General features: G+C 59.3%; 2 protein-coding genes and 1 pseudogene across 2 annotated transcripts in view; all 3 read left to right on the forward strand.

Moving 5' to 3' along the window:
* Positions 1–16,960, forward strand: part of LOC135877976 (RING finger protein 112-like) — a 1,138,053-nt pseudogene that overhangs the window by 526,126 nt on the left and 594,967 nt on the right.
* Positions 248–16,960, forward strand: part of LOC135877125 (zinc finger protein 208-like) — an 82,765-nt gene continuing 66,052 nt past the window's right edge. Inside the window, 5 exon segments of the mRNA XM_065402470.1 lie at positions 248–1,097; positions 8,330–8,421; positions 8,832–8,958; positions 9,482–9,580; positions 9,866–11,097. Coding sequence (XP_065258542.1) covers positions 248–1,097; positions 8,330–8,421; positions 8,832–8,958; positions 9,482–9,580; positions 9,866–11,097 — 2,400 coding nt within the window.
* LOC135877126 (zinc finger protein 3-like) lies at positions 3,353–11,163 on the forward strand. The gene is made up of 4 exons (XM_065402471.1): positions 3,353–3,362; positions 8,839–8,958; positions 9,482–9,580; positions 9,866–11,163. Exons 1-4 carry the CDS (start codon positions 3,353–3,355, stop codon positions 11,161–11,163), a joined length of 1,527 nt encoding a protein of 508 aa, XP_065258543.1.

Genomic DNA, 16,960 nt, shown 5'->3' on the forward strand with positions numbered 1-16,960 from the left:
AGCACAGCATCAGGGAGTTCCACAGGTCACCACAGCAAGCCAGGGCCCTACCCAATACCCCCTAGACACTAGGCGAAGGCCTGGCCCTAGTGCATGCCTGAGTCTGCAGAGAGCCTGAAACAAGATGGGTGTCGACTCTGAAACTTACTGACAGCAGATGAGCCACCAGCATTATTAACAGTTCCACTGCGGTCCCAGACCAAAGACAATTTCAGGGAGGTCTTGTGAGCGGCACAAGGGGACCGACATGAGAGCCCCGATCGCGCCGGGCCCTGCACGGGCCCCGACCGAGACCAGAGCCCCCATCGCGCCGGGCGCTGCACGGACCCCGACCGAGACCAGGGCCCCCATCGCGCCGGGCGCTGCACGGGCCCCGACCGAGACCAGAGCCCCCATCGCGCCGGGCCCTGCACGGGCCCCGACCGAGACCAGAGCCCCCATCGCGCCGGGCGCTGCACAGGCCCCGACCGAGACCAGGGCCCCGATCGCGCCGGGCCCTGCACGGATCCCGACCGAGACCAGGGCCCCGATCGCGCCGGGCCCTGCACGGATCCCGACCGAGACCAGGGCCCCCATCGCGCCGGGCCCTGCACGGGCCCCGACCGAGACCAGAGCCCCCATCGCGCCGGGCGCTGCACAGGCCCCGACCGAGACCAGGGCCCCCATCGCGCCGGGCGCTGCACGGGCCCCGACCGAGACCAGGGCCCCCATCGCGCCGGGCGCTGCACGGGCCCCGACCGAGACCAGGGCCCCCATCGCGCCGGGCGCTGCACGGGCCCCGACCGAGACCAGGGCCCCCATCGCGCCGGGCGCTGCACGGGCCCCGACCGAGACCAGGGCCCCGATCGCGCCGGGCCCTGCACGGGCCCCGACCGAGACCAGAGCCCCCATCGCGCCGGGCGCTGCACAGACCCCGACAGAGACCAGGGCCCCCATTGCGCCGGGCCCTGCACGGACCCCGACCGAGACCAGGGCCCCGATCGCGCCGGGCGCTGCACGGACCCCGACCGAGACCAGGGCCCCCATCGCGCTGGGCCCTGCACGGACCCCGACCGAGACCAGGGCCCTCATCGCGCCGGGCGCTGCACGGACCCACGGTGAGAAACACCCCCTGCCCCCACCAGCTCCCAGTCTAAGCAGACATGGGGCAGGGGGATAATCCTGCCTTTATCACAGACGGGGAAACTGAGGCCTAGAAAAATTCAGGAACTTGCCCGGGAACACAGACGGGGGGTCTCGGCAGAGCCAGGACAGAATCCAGGAGTCCTGGCTCCCAACCCCCCTTCCCCGCTCCCAGACACAGGGATAGAACCCAGGAGTCCGGGTTCCCAGCCCCCCTGCCCTAACTGCTGGCCCACAGCTGGAAAGCAGCTACTGAAATCGAGAGTTCCTGGGCAGACAGATCAGAGCAAGATACCCCAGCTGCTACGCGCCCCTCGGCCGCCCACAGATCCTCTGGGCCTGTCAGGAACCCCCCCCCCCCAGATCCCCCCAAGGCCCCTTAACCCCTCCCCCACTGTCAGCTTCCCTCCACAGCCCCAACCCCAACCCCACCCCCCATTCTACTGTGATCAGCAAAGAAAACAGAATAAGGAAATTGTTATCAGTGGAGCAGGGGTGGGGAGGGGCCCAGGGCAGGGCTAGCAGGGGCTGTGGGTCGGGAGTGAGGGGCACTGGCAGAGCTGGGGGGAGGCAGAGCTGGGCTAGCAGGGGCTGCGGGTCGGGAGTGAGGGGCACCGGCAGAGCTGGGGGGGGCAGGGCTGGGCTAGCAGGGGCTGCGGGTCGGGAGTGAGGGGCACTGGCAGAGCTGGGGGGAGGCAGAGCTGGGCTAGCAGGGGCTGCGGGTCGGGAGTGAGGGGCACCGGCAGAGCTGGGGTGGGGGCAGGGCTGGGCTAGCAGGGGGCTGTGGGTCGGGAGTGAGGGGCACCGGCAGAGCTGGGGGGAGGCAGAGCTGGGCTAGCAGGGGCTGCGGGTCGGGAGTGAGGGGCACCGGCAGAGCTGGGGTGGGGGCAGGGCTGGGCTAGCAGGGGCTGCGGGTCGGGAGTGAGGGGCACCGGCAGAGCTGGGGGGGGGCAGGGCTGGGCTAGCAGGGGCTGCGGGTCGGGAGTGAGGGGCACCGGCAGAGCTGGGGGGGAACCCAGGGCTGGGCTGGCAGGGGCTGCGGGTCGGGACTGAGGGGCACCGGCAGAGCTGGGGGGGGCAGGGCTGGGCTAGCAGGGGCTGCGGGTCGGGAGTGAGGGGCACCGGCAGAGCTGGGGTGGGGGCAGGGCTGGGCTAGCAGGGGCTGCGGGTCGGGAGTGAGGGGCACCGGCAGAGCTGGGGGGGGGGCAGGGCTGGGCTAGCAGGGGCTGCGGGTCGGGAGTGAGGGGCACCGGCAGAGCTGGGGGGGGGCAGGGCTGGGCTGGCAGGGGCTGTGGGCCGGGAGTGAGGGGCACCGGCAGAGCTGGGGGGGGGCAGGGCTGGGCTGGCAGGGGGCTGCGGGTCGGGAGTGAGGGGCACCGGCACGGTCCCCCCCCCAACCCACAGCGTCTGATCCCCCCCCACCTACCTGGCCCGGCATCCTGCGGCCGGGGCCCGCCCCTGGCCCGGCGGGGGGGCTGGGCGGGGGGGATCGGGGCCAGCCCCCCCCCAGGCCCCCTGCCCGGGGTGACACACGAGCCAGATTGAGCCCGACACAGCCCAGCGCGTCCCCACCGGCTATTGCTTCCCCGGGAAATCGCGCAGGGAAAGTTTGGTTCCTGGGTCGCCCCCCCCCCCGCCATCCCGCTGCCCCCCGAGATCGCCCGGAGCCGCCCCCCCTTTGCATCCCGCCCCCCCGTCTGTCCGCAGCCCCCCCCCAATGCACCCCGCGGGGGGGGGCGAATAAATCCTACCACAACAAAGGGGACTGGCCGAGGGGGAGGGGCTCCCAGGCCCCCCTCATGCTCGGTGATCTAAGGGGGGCCCCCCATTGCCCCCGCCCCCCCAGCTTTGGCTCCGATCTCCAGCCCCCTCGTCCCCCCCAATGCTTGTAGGGCTCTGCTCCCTGCCGGGCCTGCGGTGGGGCAGCTCCCGAAACCAGCCTGCCCCTTCCTCCCCCCCCCCCCATGTCTGCACCCCACAGCCCCGGGGAGAGCCCCCCGAGAGGCAGCCGGGCGGGGGGGGGGGGGGCAGAGCCGGGGGGGCGGGCTGGGGAAACCAGCCAGATCTCAGCGGAGGCAAAGAAACTTACCAGGAATCCCGGCTCGGCCTGGCCCCTTCGCAGGCACCGACCCACCCCTCCCTGGGGTGGCTCTGGGTTTTTTTGGGGGGAGTGGGGGGGTCCCCCAGAGACTTGCGAGGGGAGGGGAAGCCGCTTACCTGCTGGGTAGCCATGGGGCTGCGTGGGATCCGCCGTGGGTCACGGTCTCTTCCATGGGGTGGTGGTGGTGTGGGGTGGGGTGGGGAAGAAACTGCAACCAACCCAGACTTTTGTTTCCTTGGGCCCTACGGCGTGGGGGGCGGGTGGGTTGGGGGGGCTCGGAGGCGGCCTCTGAGGTGCAAAGTGGGGCACCCCCCCTCGCCTCAACCTGATCCCCACCCCAACCTGACCCCCACCCCCTGTACCCTTCACGGCTGTCTTGTCCTTGGAGGAGGAAGGGGAGCAGATGCCGAGTGCGCCCCCTCTCTCCAGACCCCCCCGGGGGGCACCCCCAAATCCTCAGCACCTCCTGGGCTTTTTAGGGGGGGGATCTGAGCTGCCCAACCCCTTCCAAAGAGGGACCAGGTCCCCCCCCCTCCTCCCAACCCCCCAATAGGAATCAGGGTCCCCCCTTTCCAACCCACCCCAAGTAGGGCTCAGCCGCCCCCCTCTTTCCAAGCCGCCCCCCCAATAAGAAGCAGGGTCCCCTCTTTGCAACCCCCCCACCCCAATAGGGAGCAGGTCCCCTGCTCTTTCCAAGCCCCCTGCCCCCGCTTAGGGAGCAGCCCCCCACGACAGGGCTCAGACCCGCCCCCGCTCCTCAAGCTGCTGCCCCCCACCAATAAGGGGGTTCGCCTCCCTTTTTAGGGGGGGCCTTTGCCCCTTCCTATCCTGCCTGCCCCCCTCGGGGAGTCTGTGGGCTCCCCCCAACTGAAGAGGGGGAGCTCAGCCCCCTCTCTGCCCCCCCTAATTTAAGGATCTAGCCTGGGGGGGTCCTGCGCTGCCCCAAGCCCCCCACACACATATGGGGGCGGGGCCTAAGCTGCCTTCCTCGTTTCCCCCTCCCCCCACTCGGGCTGGCTCGTGCGGGGGGGAGGGGCTGTCCCAGCCCCCCCTAAAAATGCAGAGCGGGGGAGGGGTGCAGCTCCTGGGAGGGGGGGCTGGGCCCCAAGGCTGCTGCTCTTCTGCTGCTTCGGCTGCTGCTGCCCCCTCCTGCAGCCTGGCTCATCCCCCTCCCCTCCCCCTCTCAACCCCGCAAACACACAAAACCCATCATGGCGGCCCGGAGCCAGCCCAGGCCCGCGCGCTTCCTCATGGGAGACGTAGTTCCCCGGCCACCCGGCCGCGTTCGTTCCGAATGGGAGAACTGGCGTGTTTGGACTACTAGGGTCATGGCGGCGCAGGGAAGCCGGGCCCGCGCAACGCCTCATGGGAGATGTAGTTCCTCACCCTCTCCTCAGAGGCGCGTTCATGTCTATGGGAAAGGGGAGAATGTTTGGACTACAAGTGTCATGGCGGCGCAGGGAGGCTGGGCTCTCGCGCTGCCTCATGGGAGATGTAGTTTATTTGACTACCTCCGCGCCCTGGTGTTTTCCTATGAGGGAAAAGAGTGTTTGGACCAAAAGTGTCATGGAAGCGCAGGGGGTGAGGTGGGCGGTGGGCCCTCGCGCTGCCTCATGGGAGATATAGTTCCCCACCCCACTGAGCCCATTTATGGAGGGCATGTTTGGACTACAAGTGTCATGGCGGCACAAAACAACGACTCATGGGAAATGTAGTTCCTCAGCCACCCAAGTCCCATTCATTTCTAAGTGAAAGGGGACATGTTTGGACTACAAGTGCCATGGAGGCGTGAGGGGGAGGATGCGCAATGCCTCATGGGAAATGTAGTTTTTGACACCCCTCCCCCCCAAAAGGAGCCCTTTTGTTCTTTCAGGGAAGTGGGAGATGTTTAAATTACAACTGTCATTGCAGTGCAGCCAGGCTCATGCCTGGCAAGGCCTCATAGGACATGTGGTCCTCACACCCTCCTGGACTACAACTAACATGGCGGAGCTGTCCGCGCACGGCCTCATGGTCTTTGTAGTCTTTCCCCTTCCCCTATGATATCTGGAAAGCAAAGAGGAGAAAACTGGACTACAACCACCATGGAGGCTCAGGGGTGGGGAGGGGAAAATTCCACTCAAGACCTCATGGCAGTTGTAGTATTTGCCATTGAGTTAAAGCTGGGTTGTAGGAGGAAAGGGCCTTATGGGAATTGTAGTCCAGTTCCCCTGCCCCAGCCCCCATTCATCTCAAAGAGCATTCACTCCCAGCCCCTGCCTCCCCCCTTGACCCTACTCCCCTCCCAGAGCTGAGAACAGAACCCAGGAATCCTGGATCTCAGCCCCTGCCCAGCCCCCTGCTCTAACCCACTAGATTCCACCTCCGCCTGGCGTTGGCACCAAGACAAAATTCTGCCACCCTCATTCACTACGGCAGAACTAGCCAGGCAGTAAAATTACAACGCAATTTCTGTGGCGTTACCAGCCCCAAGCGCTCAGAAATCACGACCGAAGCCACCAAAAATTGCCAGCTCAGTGTGGCAAATCATGAGATTTCATAAATGAAATAATATCTCCCGTACTTGTTAGTTGCCTTCTTGGTTGAGCGCCGATGGGGGTGGTGTCTTCAGGCTTTTCTCCAACAGCATGGACTAAACAATAATTATTTGGCGCTTTTAAAGGCAAAAAGAACTTTTTCACGTGACTCCAGAAGCTCGAGGCATTATGGGGGGGCGGGAACGGGAACAATGGAAGATTCCCGATTAAATGGTTGCATGTGGCTCAGGATCTGTTCCTGGATCAAAATCGTGCGAAGATAGCTATAACCCTGACCTGAAGTGTCCCTCCCGAGCAGAGTGCTGATGTGACAAAAGTATTTCACCACTTTGCTATATCCGCTGACTCTGCTAATTCTTCCCGGCAGCGTGTGGCTTTCAAAAGCAACAGAAAAACCTCATTCTGATCCAATCCGGAGCGACTCCATTTTCAGGGCCAGTCTCTGAGCTCGGTGACTCTGGTGTAAACCCGGAGCGAGCCGAATCTACCCCAAGATTAACTCCGGATCGGAAACTGGCCTTCCTGGCGCGCTGACCAAGAATAACAATTCAATCAACGCTGAAACTCAAGTCGACGAGGGTATTCCTGGAGTTAAAACCGAAGGCAGGGATAAGTGGTGGTCAGATCTCGCAGCATGTGCTTCAAACAAGTCCTTCATTCGAGAAGTAAAAGTCTACTCATTTGCAGAACCGGGGTCAGCCTGCACTGGAAAGGGAGAGCGCCCCACACTGAGCCCTACCCCACAGCGCCCCCTAGCGCCACACTGGGGCCAGCCCTGACTGCCAGGGGAGAGCGCCCCCTACTGAGCCCTGCTCCCTGCAGCACAGCGCCCCCTAGCGCCGCATTGGGGCACTGGGGCCAGCGCTGCCTGCCCGGGGAGAGCGCCCCCTGCTGATCCCCCGCTCCCTGCAGCACAGCGCCCCCTAGCGCCACACTGGGGCCAGCCCTGACTGCCAGGGGAGAGCGCCCCCTACTGAGCCCTGCTCCCTGCAGCACAGCGCCCCCTAGCGCCGCATTGGGGGCGGCCCTGGCTGCAAGGGGCAGCGCTCCTTCTCTGCACGGCTGAGTGAAGGGTTAATACGACCGATCAGTGGAAGCCTAGACAGGACCAGGCGGGTCTACCCTGGGGGGAATGAAATAAGAAAGGGACCTTCCGCTTCTTTCCCCTTCCCCCCAATCCAAGCAGCCGTGGAGGGGAGGGGGGCGATCCCCAGTCTCCCCTAGCCCCCGGCAAGCAGGTAGGTGTGTGAATGCAGACAGGGTGTCTCTCCAGCCTGCAGAGTTGGGGGGTGCGTGCATTGATTGGCTCGGCAATTGCATGGTGCGGATAAAGCAGAGGGAGGTGGGATGGATGGGGATGGGGGGTCGGAAAGGAGCCCGCGTTCCCCAGTCCCCCCTGAGCTCTGCCCCCCTGGATCGGGGCCCCACCAGGGAGGAGCAAACCCCCCAATCCCTAGCGCTGATGAGTCCAGGACATCTGGGCTGGGAGCTGAGCCCAGCAGGGTTGCCCCAATGCCACTAGCTCTGGGGGTGCATGGGGGTGAGGGATGTGTGTAGGGTCCCCCCAACCCAGCCAGTTCTGGGGGTGCATGAGAAGAGGGGGGTCTGTGCAGGGTTGCCCGAGTGCCACCAGCTCTGGGGGTGCAATGGGGTGAGGGGGGTGTGCAAGGTCCCCCCAACCTAGCCAGTTCTGGGGCTGCATGAGAAGAGGGGGTCTGTGCAGGGACCCCCCAACCCAGATAGCTCTGGGGGATGCATGAGAAGAGGGGGTCTGTGCAGGGTTACCCCAATGCCACCAGCTCTGGGGGTGCATTGGGGGAGGGGTGTGTGCAGGGTCCCCCCAACCCAGCCAGTTCTGGGGGTGCATAGGGGGAGGGGTGTGTGTCAGGCCTCCCCAGTTCCACCAGTTCTGGGGATGCATGAGAGGAGGGGGTCTATGCAGGGTCCCCCCAACCCAGCCAGTTCTGGGGGTGCATGGGTGAAGGGGAGTGTGCAGGGTCCCCCCAACCCAGCCAGCTCTGGGGGTGCATTGGGGTGAGGGGTGTGTGCAGGGTCCACCCCAACCCAGATAGCTCTGGAGGTGCATGTGGGGAGGGGTGTGTGCCGGGTCCCCCCAGTTCCACCAGCTCTGGAGGTGAATGGGGGGAGAGGTGTGTGCTGGGTTCCCCCAACCCAGATAGCCCTGGGGGTACATGGAGGGGGTTCTGTTCAGGGTCCCCCCAGTTCCACCAGCTCTGGGGATGCACAGTGAGAAGGGGCAGGGTTCCCCCCACCAACCCAGCCCCATATTTTGGGTGGTTTGCAGGTGACAGTTGGTGGGACAGAGAGCAGTGAAGATGGACTCCCCCAGAGGACTGTGGGAGGCGCGGAGGTGGCACCCCAATCCTGCACCCCAAGAGGAGGACCAGGAACCCCACATGCTACAAGGTAGAGCTCAGAGTTTGGGGGGGGTGTCTCCCCAGCAGGGGGCGCTCTCCTTGAGGCGGAGGGGCTCTAGGGGGGAGCCCAGGGCTGAAAGGGAGGGTTGGTTCCCTCGGGGTCTCCTAAACAACTCACTCTTCTCCCTCAGATCTCACATGCCCCCAGGGGTCTCTGCCTAGCTCGGAGAGGCGTGAGCGGCAGCGGGGCAGGGCTGACCTGCCCTGGGAGCCTGGCGTCCAGGTGGGTCGTGGGGTTGGCCAGGTTCCTGGGAAGATGAGACTGGCCTAGGTTCTGGTCTCAGTGACCCCAGTGGACGTCTGCTGTGGGTCTGATCTGGGGCAGGAGTGAGCAGACGGGATACCGGGCTAGATGGGCCCCTGCATCTGATCTGGGGCGACAGGGAGGGGCAAGATACTAGATGGATGTAAGTGTTGCTAGGAAGTGAGGCTTCTGGGATAGTCCCACAATGCACTGGGGCACGTGGGGGCCCCTGCTGGGATATTCCCACAATGCACTGGTGCACACAACTCTGGGCTGCATGAAGGTGTCTGCCCAGATAGTCCCAGAATGCACTTGGGCAGTAGCCAGCTCCACCCCTCAGAGAGCAGGGGTGTGGCCGCGGCGCCCAGTGGGGTCCCTTGTGGTTGCAGGCGCCAGTAACATTCGAAGAGGTGGCCGTGTATTTCACCGAGGAGGAGTGGCGTCTTCTGGATGAAGGGCAGAGGCGGCTCTACAGGGATGTCATGCTGGAGAACTACACCAACATCAGCTTCCTGGGTGAGAGGCCGCTTCCCCTCGGGGACAGGAGCTGGGAAAGACCGTCCCTGGCTCTACCACTAGACCCCACTCCCCTCCCAGAGCTGGGGATAGAACCCAGGAGCTCCCAGCCTCCCACTGGTCTAACCACTAGACCCTACTCCCCTCCTAGAGCTGGGGATAGAACCCAGGAGTCCTGGCTTCCAGAGAAGCCCTATCACTCTATTCTTTTACCCTGTAATAAGTATTTCACCAATGGAATGATCTATCTGTCTACACCCATTTCTATCTATCCCCAGACACCTCTATCTATCTATCTATCTATCTATCTATCTATCTATCTATCTATCTATCTATCTATCTATCTATCCCCATGCACCCCTCTCTCTCTCTCTCTCTAATACCCTTGGCCGATCTCTTTCCATTAACACATCCCCCAGCAGAGGCAACTCAGGCCCCTCCGGGAGCTGAATTCCGATCTCTGTTTTCCTAGTCCCTCCGGTCTGGTCTGGAGTCTCACTTGACCTTATCCCCCCGCTGGCAGGGTTCCCGGTCCCCAAACCGGCTGTGATTGCCCGGATGGAGCGAGGGGAGGCGCTGTGCGTCCTGGATCTCCGGTGCTCTGAGGGGAGGGAGATCCCAGGTGAGGAGCTCGGGGAGTGAAGAGGAAGGTTTGCACCGTCTCGCTGAGTATCGCCCCCAGCGGGTGCCCTGGCCTCACGGCAGGAGCCCTTCCCTCTCACAGCCTTTGAGGGCTCAGCTGGGTCATTGGGGCAGAACCAGCCCCTCTGCTCCCCTCCGGGGGAGGTTCAGGAGCTTGGTTCCTGCCCATTGGGTTTTCTACTCCGTCACCAAACCCTTTGCTGCCCCCGCTGTCCGCGGCGCAGGGAAAGAGCCCCGGCTTGAGTCTCTTTCTCCCCCCTAGCAGGTGCCGGGACGGCGAGTGAAAATCCCTGGCAGAGAGTGGATCTGCGCGGGACATTCCCCTGGACATCCCAAGAGGACATATCCCAGAATCCTTCGGGATCAGATCAGTGCAGGGTGTTCCCACAGAGATCCCAAGAGGACGTATCCCCAAATCCTTCGGGATCAGATCAGTGCAGGGTGTTCCCACGGAGATCCCAAGAGGACGTATCCCAGAATCCTTTAGGAGCGGATCTGCACGGGCCGTTTTCAGTGCGATCCAAACAGGACATATCCCAGCATCCCTTGAGAGGGGATCCACACAGGCCGTCCTCCACCCCGCGGCTCAGAAGGGCCCGTCCAGGGGCAGGAGCGGGGGGCCGGCTGGGGCTGCCCGAGGCCCCCCGACGTGGGGAGCGGCCCACCATCTGCGGCGAGTGCGGGAAGGGCTTCCTGCAAAACTCAGACCTGGTGAAGCACCTTCGCACGCACACGGGCGAGCGGCCCTACAAGTGTGCCCAGTGCGGGAAAAGCTTCACCCAGAGCTCGGCCCTGACCCAGCACCACCGCACCCACACGGGTGAGCGCCCCTACCCCTGCCCCCAGTGCGGGAAGCGCTTTACCGAGAGCTCCACCCTGGCCCAGCACCGGCGCGTCCACACCGGTGAACGGCCCTACCGCTGCCACCAATGCGGCAAGGCCTTCAGCCTCAGCTCCACCCTGAAGAAACACCAGCGCACCCACACCGGCGAGCGGCCCTACATGTGCGAGGCGTGCGGGAAGAGCTTCGGGGAGAGCTCCCACCTGGCCAACCACCAGCGCGTCCACACCGGGGAGCGGCCCTACCAGTGCAAGGAGTGTGGCCGGGGCTTCAACCACACCTCCACCCTCTTCAAGCACCAGCGCACCCACACTGGCGAGCGGCCCTACTGCTGCGGGGACTGCGGCAAGGCCTTCAGCTGGACCACGGCCCTCAAGCAGCACCAGCGGATCCACACGGGCGCCAAGCCGTACCGGTGCGGGGAGTGCGGCAAGACCTTCAGCTGGAGCTCCACCCTCAACCAGCACCGGCAGGTGCACTCCGGGGAGAAGCCCCACGTCTGCCCCGAGTGCGGCCGCGCCTTCGCCCGCAGCTCCCACCTGGTGCAGCACCGGCTGGTGCACTCCGGGGAGAAGCCGTACAAATGCGGGCAGTGCCAGCGGAGCTTCATCCAGAATGCCCACCTCGTGTCCCACCGCCGGCTGCACGCTGCCCCCGCCGGGCCGCCCCATGGCATGGAGGAGGGCCCTGGGGACCAGGGCCTGGTTCAGCTCCCCCCCTGAGCCCACTGCTCGCCAGCCCTGGCTTGGGGGCGCCTGTGTGCACACCCTGGTGTAAGTTAGAACAGCTTCAGAGCTGCGGCTGGCGCACTGGCCACGCCCTCTTACCCAGGCCCGCCCCCTCAGATGCCCCTCCCTCTCAGGCTCCACCCTTGACATGCCACTCCTACCCAGGCCTCGCCCCCTAAAATACTCTGAAATGCACCCTCCTGCCTAAGCCCCACCCCCTGAATCCCCTACCCTCCCAAACACCACCCCCTATGATGCCCCCTCCCTCCCAGGTCCCACACCTGACATCCTCCTCCTAGGCCCTGGCTCCAACAGGCCCCCTGCTCTAGCCCTTCCCTCCCAGATACTGCCCCGATAGCCCCCTCTTTACCAGTCCCCGCCTACTGACACGCCCACTGTTCTGCCCCTCCCTCTTAGTCCCCGCCTCCTGACAGGCCCCTCCTCCCAATCCCCCCTCACCACGCCCACTGCTCCACCCGATACCTCCCAAGCCCCGCCCCTAAACTGTCCCTTCCCACCCAGGCCCTGCTCCAGACACTGGAAAACATTACAGAGACTGTTTGATTCTGTATTAAGGGTGGGATCTTAGGTCCCAGCTAATTAGCACCTTCTCAAACGCTGAAGCACCGACATGGGGAACACAGATTTGATAACGGGCTCGTCTGGCAAAGATCTAACCGGATCCGACGGCTGGAAGTTGAAGCTTGACCCATTCAGACTGGAAATAAGGTGAGAGGAATTAACCATTGGAACGACTTCCCGAGGGTCATGGCAGATTCTCCATCGCTGGCCATATTTAAATCACAGTTGGGTATTTTTCTAAAAGGCTAAATGATCCCAGCGGTGCCTTCATGGCCTTCGTGAATTGATAGACCCCAGTCAAGATAAATCAATTGTATGTTAGCATGTATTAAACCGATCGCGTTAAAGTCTATGTTGTTTCTCAGCTTGTCTAAAATCAAGCAAAATGTGTTACTTGTCTACATTTGCGGGAAGGATGGACTTTTTTTCCCGTTTCCATGCCAATTCCGAAAAAATTTTAAAAATCGTTTTGCAGTGACCAGAAAATTAATTCCCCCCCAACTTTTCAGTGAATCAAAACGCCGGAAAAGAAAATCATTTCGGGTCGAACAACATATTTTGTTTGACCCAAAATGAAAGATTTGGGGCATTATTTAAGATTTTTTTCCTTTAAAAAAAATAATAAAAGGACAGAAAATTTAAAATTGAAAAGTCATTTTGAATCAAAAAATCAAAACATTTGGGGTTTATTGGAATTTTTTGCGGGGTTTTTTTTTTTCCCTTCCCAAAACAAGTTGGTGAAACTGATGCAAATCTTCAGTTTTCACACACAAAAAGTTTCAGTCAAAACTTTTCACAAAACTCTAGATACAGACTTAAATTCCAGTGTAGCATCTTAGATCAGTGGTTTTCAAACTGTGGGTCGTGACCCAGGACTGGGTCGCGAATGGAAGGCACTGGGTCGCAGCGGCTCTGGTCAGCACCACCGACCGGGCCATTAAAAGTCCCGTGGGCCGTACTGCCCGGCTAAGGCAGCCTAGTCCCTACCTGTTCTGACACCGCGCTGCGCCCCGGAAGCGGCCAGCAGCAGGTCCGGCTCCTAGGTGGGGAGGCCACAGGGCTCCGCATGCTGCCCCTGCTCCAAGCACCGGCTCTGCACTCCCATTGGCTGGTTCCCAGCCAATGGGAGCTGGAGGGGCGGTGCTTGCAGGCGAGAGCCACGCGGAGCCACTTGTGTGCCTCTGCCTAGGAGCCGGACCTGCTAGGAGCCTGCCTGAGCACCCCCGTTGTGCCACTGAGTGGGAGCTGCCTGAGGTAACCCCGTGCCCCAATCCCCTGCCCCAGCCCTGATCCCCCCCCCAAACCCCTCATTCCAGGCCCCACCCCAGAGCCTGCACCCCTACCCAGAGCCCTGACCCCATCCCACACCCCAACCCCCTGTCCCAGCCCAGAGCCCTCTCCCACACCCTGAACCCCTCCTTTCCGGCTCCACCCCGCAGCCCTCACCCCTGCACCGGGGGGGAGGGATAGCTCAGTGGTTTGAGCGTTGGCCTGCTAAACCCAGGGTTGTGAGTTCAATCCTTGAGGGGGCCACTTAGGGATCTGGGGCAAAATCAGTACTTGGTCCTGCTAGTGAAGGCAGGGGGCTGGACTCGATGACCTTTCAAGGTCCCTTCCAGTTCTAGGAGATGGGATATCTCCATTAAAAAAAAATAAAATAAAAAAAAAATAAGCACCTCAACCCTCTGCCCCAGCCCTGAGCCCCTCCCACACCCCAAACCCCTCATCGCCAGCTCCGTTGGGTCACGGGCACCAAATATTTTCTTCAACTGGTCCACCAGAAAAAAAGTTTGAAAACCACTGCCTTAGATCCAGGTGCTAACTCTTTCTATTCGGGTATAAGAGAACTGATCTGGGTTTAGTTTATGGCATTTGGGAAGAAGTTTAAGCTAAATGGAAAAGTCTACTCCTATACTGGGATAAGAGTGCCTTCCCGGGAGTTATTCTGGATAACTCTACTGGGGTAACTGGTACCACTTTCCCATACAGACAGAGCACTACGTTTGGGGAAATTATAGACTGGCAGAATCAAAGAATTTCATTTTTCCTCTTTTGATGGCGCTGTCGTTTTTCCAAAGTGAGAGGAAGTTTAGAAAAGTTAGAGTGGGGAAAAGGAAATGAGAAGAGGGGGAAAGAATTGAAAAAGTGCAAGGAAAGAATGCAGAAAAAGGTTTTGTAAAACAGTGACAAGAAAAAAAAGAAAAATTTGTTTGGGCTGAAAATGATTGAAATTTTTGAATGAAAAAGATGGGGAAAAATACAAAAAAAAACCCCAACTTTTAAAAAATTTGCACATAAATAATCCAAAAAAAATTTGCTTTGGAAAGGAAAATGATGAAGTTTTGGAGGTTTTTTTTTTTAAAAAAAAGGAAAATTCCCCCCAAATCAAATTTTTTTCCTGCCAAAAGTTTTGTAAAAGATTTTAAAGACAAATATGATGCCGTGTTGGAATTAGAAGAACTTTGAAATTCTGGAATGAGACAATGAGGAAAACCCCAAAATATTAAAAACAAACAAAGTAAAAAGGTTTGGGAAAATTTTTAAAGAAAATGAAATGGTTTTGGAAGGAGAACAATGTTCAATTTTTGAATGAAATGAAAAACTGGGGAGGGGGAAAGATACCTGGACATCATTCATTTGTTGCAATCAGTGGCAAAAAAACAAATAGAAAAACACTCACATTGCATTTTTTCTAACAACAAAAACAGTTTTGCAATACCTTTAAAAAAGAGAGAGAAATTGTTGGTTGGAGAATGAAAATAGTGTTGACATTTTGGGGGGGGGGAAACTGAGGAAAAACTCCCCCAAATCAGAACTTCCCACCCCCCCAAAAATATTTCACAAAACATTCTTTTAAAAAATGAAAAATGACTGGTTTGGGAATGAAACTGTTGGTGACGTTTTTCAATAAAAAAGCGAGGAAAAACTCCCCAAATCAGAATTTCCCCCAAAAAATATTTTGCTAAACAGTTTTGAAAAATGATTGCTTTTCGAATGAAAATGACGTTGACATATTGCAATAAAAGACGAGGACAAACGCCCCAAATCGGAGGTGCTCCAATATTTTGCCAAACATTTTTTACAAAACGGTCGGTTTGGGATTGAAAGCAATGTCGTTTTCAAGCCAAAATGTCAACGTTCCTCAACTTGCGACAGCATCATCGTTTCAGAGCAGAACAAAGTTGTCTGCCATCTCGGGCAGTCCCTTGGACTCGGAGAATGAACTTCTCCAGCCTAAACTGAAGACCTGGCATCTGTAAGAGGCGTTGTAACAGCCTCATACGTGGCGTGAGAATGGGACACATATGGACCTGTGGGTTACAGCTGAACCAGAGACAAATGGCTACCTTTGATACCCACAACACGTGGTGGAAATACCCCCAGGAGATGGACAGTGGACATCTGATAATTGGCTCAGATCCTTTTGGGGAAGAGACTTTTTTGGTTCTGTGTTTGTACAGCACCTTGCACATTGGGGTCCTGAGCCATACCTGGGGCACCAGGACACACATAATCAATTACACTAATTCCACCAAGGATTGGGATGGGGAAATCCCCAATCAGAAACAAACCTAGTTCATCAAAACTCCTTTCGGGATCTGAGGGAATTTCTTGGGGTTTTTGATTGTTGATGGGGATGGCGGAGATGGGCAATCCAGATTCCCTTCCAGTGGGGCTGGGCCTGGCTCTGTCGCCACCAGCGGCTCTGTGGCCCATACACACCAGCCAAGAGGCAGGGTGACCAAGTGGATAGAGCGCTGGGCCTCAGGATGCCTCGGTTCTGTTCCTGGCTCTGCCCCTCTCTGGGCCTCAGTGTCTCTCTCTGTAAAAATTGGGCTAATCACCCTGAGCTACTTTTGTAGACTGCTTCAAGCTCTACGGATGGAAAGTGCTAGCTAAAGGCAAAGTATCATTATAATGCGGCATGGGAGCTGGAGGAGAAGGGGAAAGGTTCTGAGGGATGTCAAGGCATTGGAGGGAGGGTTTTTCCTCTCTGTGTGAGAGAGACACAAATGGGTGATGTCCCCAGCTGGTGTCAATTGGATGTAGCTCCATTGGAGTCAATGGGGCCAGATCCCCAGCTGGTGGGAATGAAGTAAACAGACCTATGCTCATTGATACCAGCTGGGGATCTAGATCACTGGAGTCAGATTCTGCGGAGATGGGACCAAAGGGAGAGCAATTTACTGTAGAGCTATGAATTATCGTGACCAAGGAACTTCTGAAGTCACACCAGGCCGGATTCTATGTTTCTCCACCCCCTTGCCGCCACTTCAGTGGGCTCCCTACACTGGTCTCTGGTTACCCTTTCCTGTTCCCACTGAGAAGCAACACAGCACCGAAAATCTTTGAGCTGCCAGGTACGTCTGTTGGCGTCTGTCTACACAATAAATCTCTTTCCCTAGTCGCCTGTTGTCTGTCTTGTTCAGTCTCTGGTCCACGCTGAACTTGGCCGGATCTGAAAGGAAATGCCTTGGGACTATCAAAAGGCACCTCCTTGACTCCAGGGCTCTTCCCCCTCCCAGTTCAAGAGCGGGGTGGCTACCAGCCTCCTCTCTGGTAACAGCCTCAGAGGCGTTGTCTGCAGAGGCACAGTCCAGCTTCAGTGGGGAATGTGGAACTTCTTAGAAAGACAATTGGGCCATGGCTACGCTACCACTTACGTCGGCAAAACGTATGCCGCTCAGGAGTGTGCAAAAACCATCCCCCGAGAGACATAAGTTTCGCTGGCATCAGTAGTAGCGTGCCCAGCACTCTGTTGGCAGGAGAGCTTGCTCCTGTCGGCATAGAGCGGCTACACGAGCGATCTCGCACCGATGCAGCTGCGTTGGTACAGCTGTGCCACTGTAAGGTCTTTAGTGTAGACATAGCCTTAGTAATTCCAGGATTGGGGATGCCTTGGACCCAAGGGGGGACATGGAAGCATGGAGCTGGGACTCCTGGGTTCTACCGCCAGCTCTGGGAGAGGAGTGGGGTCTAGTGGGTTAGAGCAGAGGGGGCTGGGAGCCAGGACTCCTGGGTTCTCTCCCCAGCTCTGGGAGAGGAGTGGGGTCTAGTGGGTTAGAGAAGTGGGGGCTGGGAGCCAGGACTTGTGGGTTCTAGCCCCAGCTCTTCCAGAGATGCCCTGTGTGACTTTGGGTAAGTCATTGCTTTCCTTTGTGCCTTAGTTTCCCCATCTGAAAAACGGGGCCTGTCTCTCCCTGTGTGT

Source organism: Emys orbicularis, chromosome 4 (genome assembly GCF_028017835.1).
Source record: "Emys orbicularis isolate rEmyOrb1 chromosome 4, rEmyOrb1.hap1, whole genome shotgun sequence".
NCBI classification, from domain to species: domain Eukaryota; kingdom Metazoa; phylum Chordata; order Testudines; family Emydidae; genus Emys; species Emys orbicularis.

Excerpts from the sequence above, each read along its gene's own strand:
- LOC135877126 (XM_065402471.1), top strand. Across the intron at positions 8,959-9,481 it reads CACCAACATCAGCTTCCTGG|GGTTCCCGGTCCCCAAACCG; the intron begins GTGAGAGGCCGC and ends CCCCGCTGGCAG. Across the intron at positions 9,581-9,865 it reads TGAGGGGAGGGAGATCCCAG|GTGCCGGGACGGCGAGTGAA; the intron begins GTGAGGAGCTCG and ends CCCCCCTAGCAG.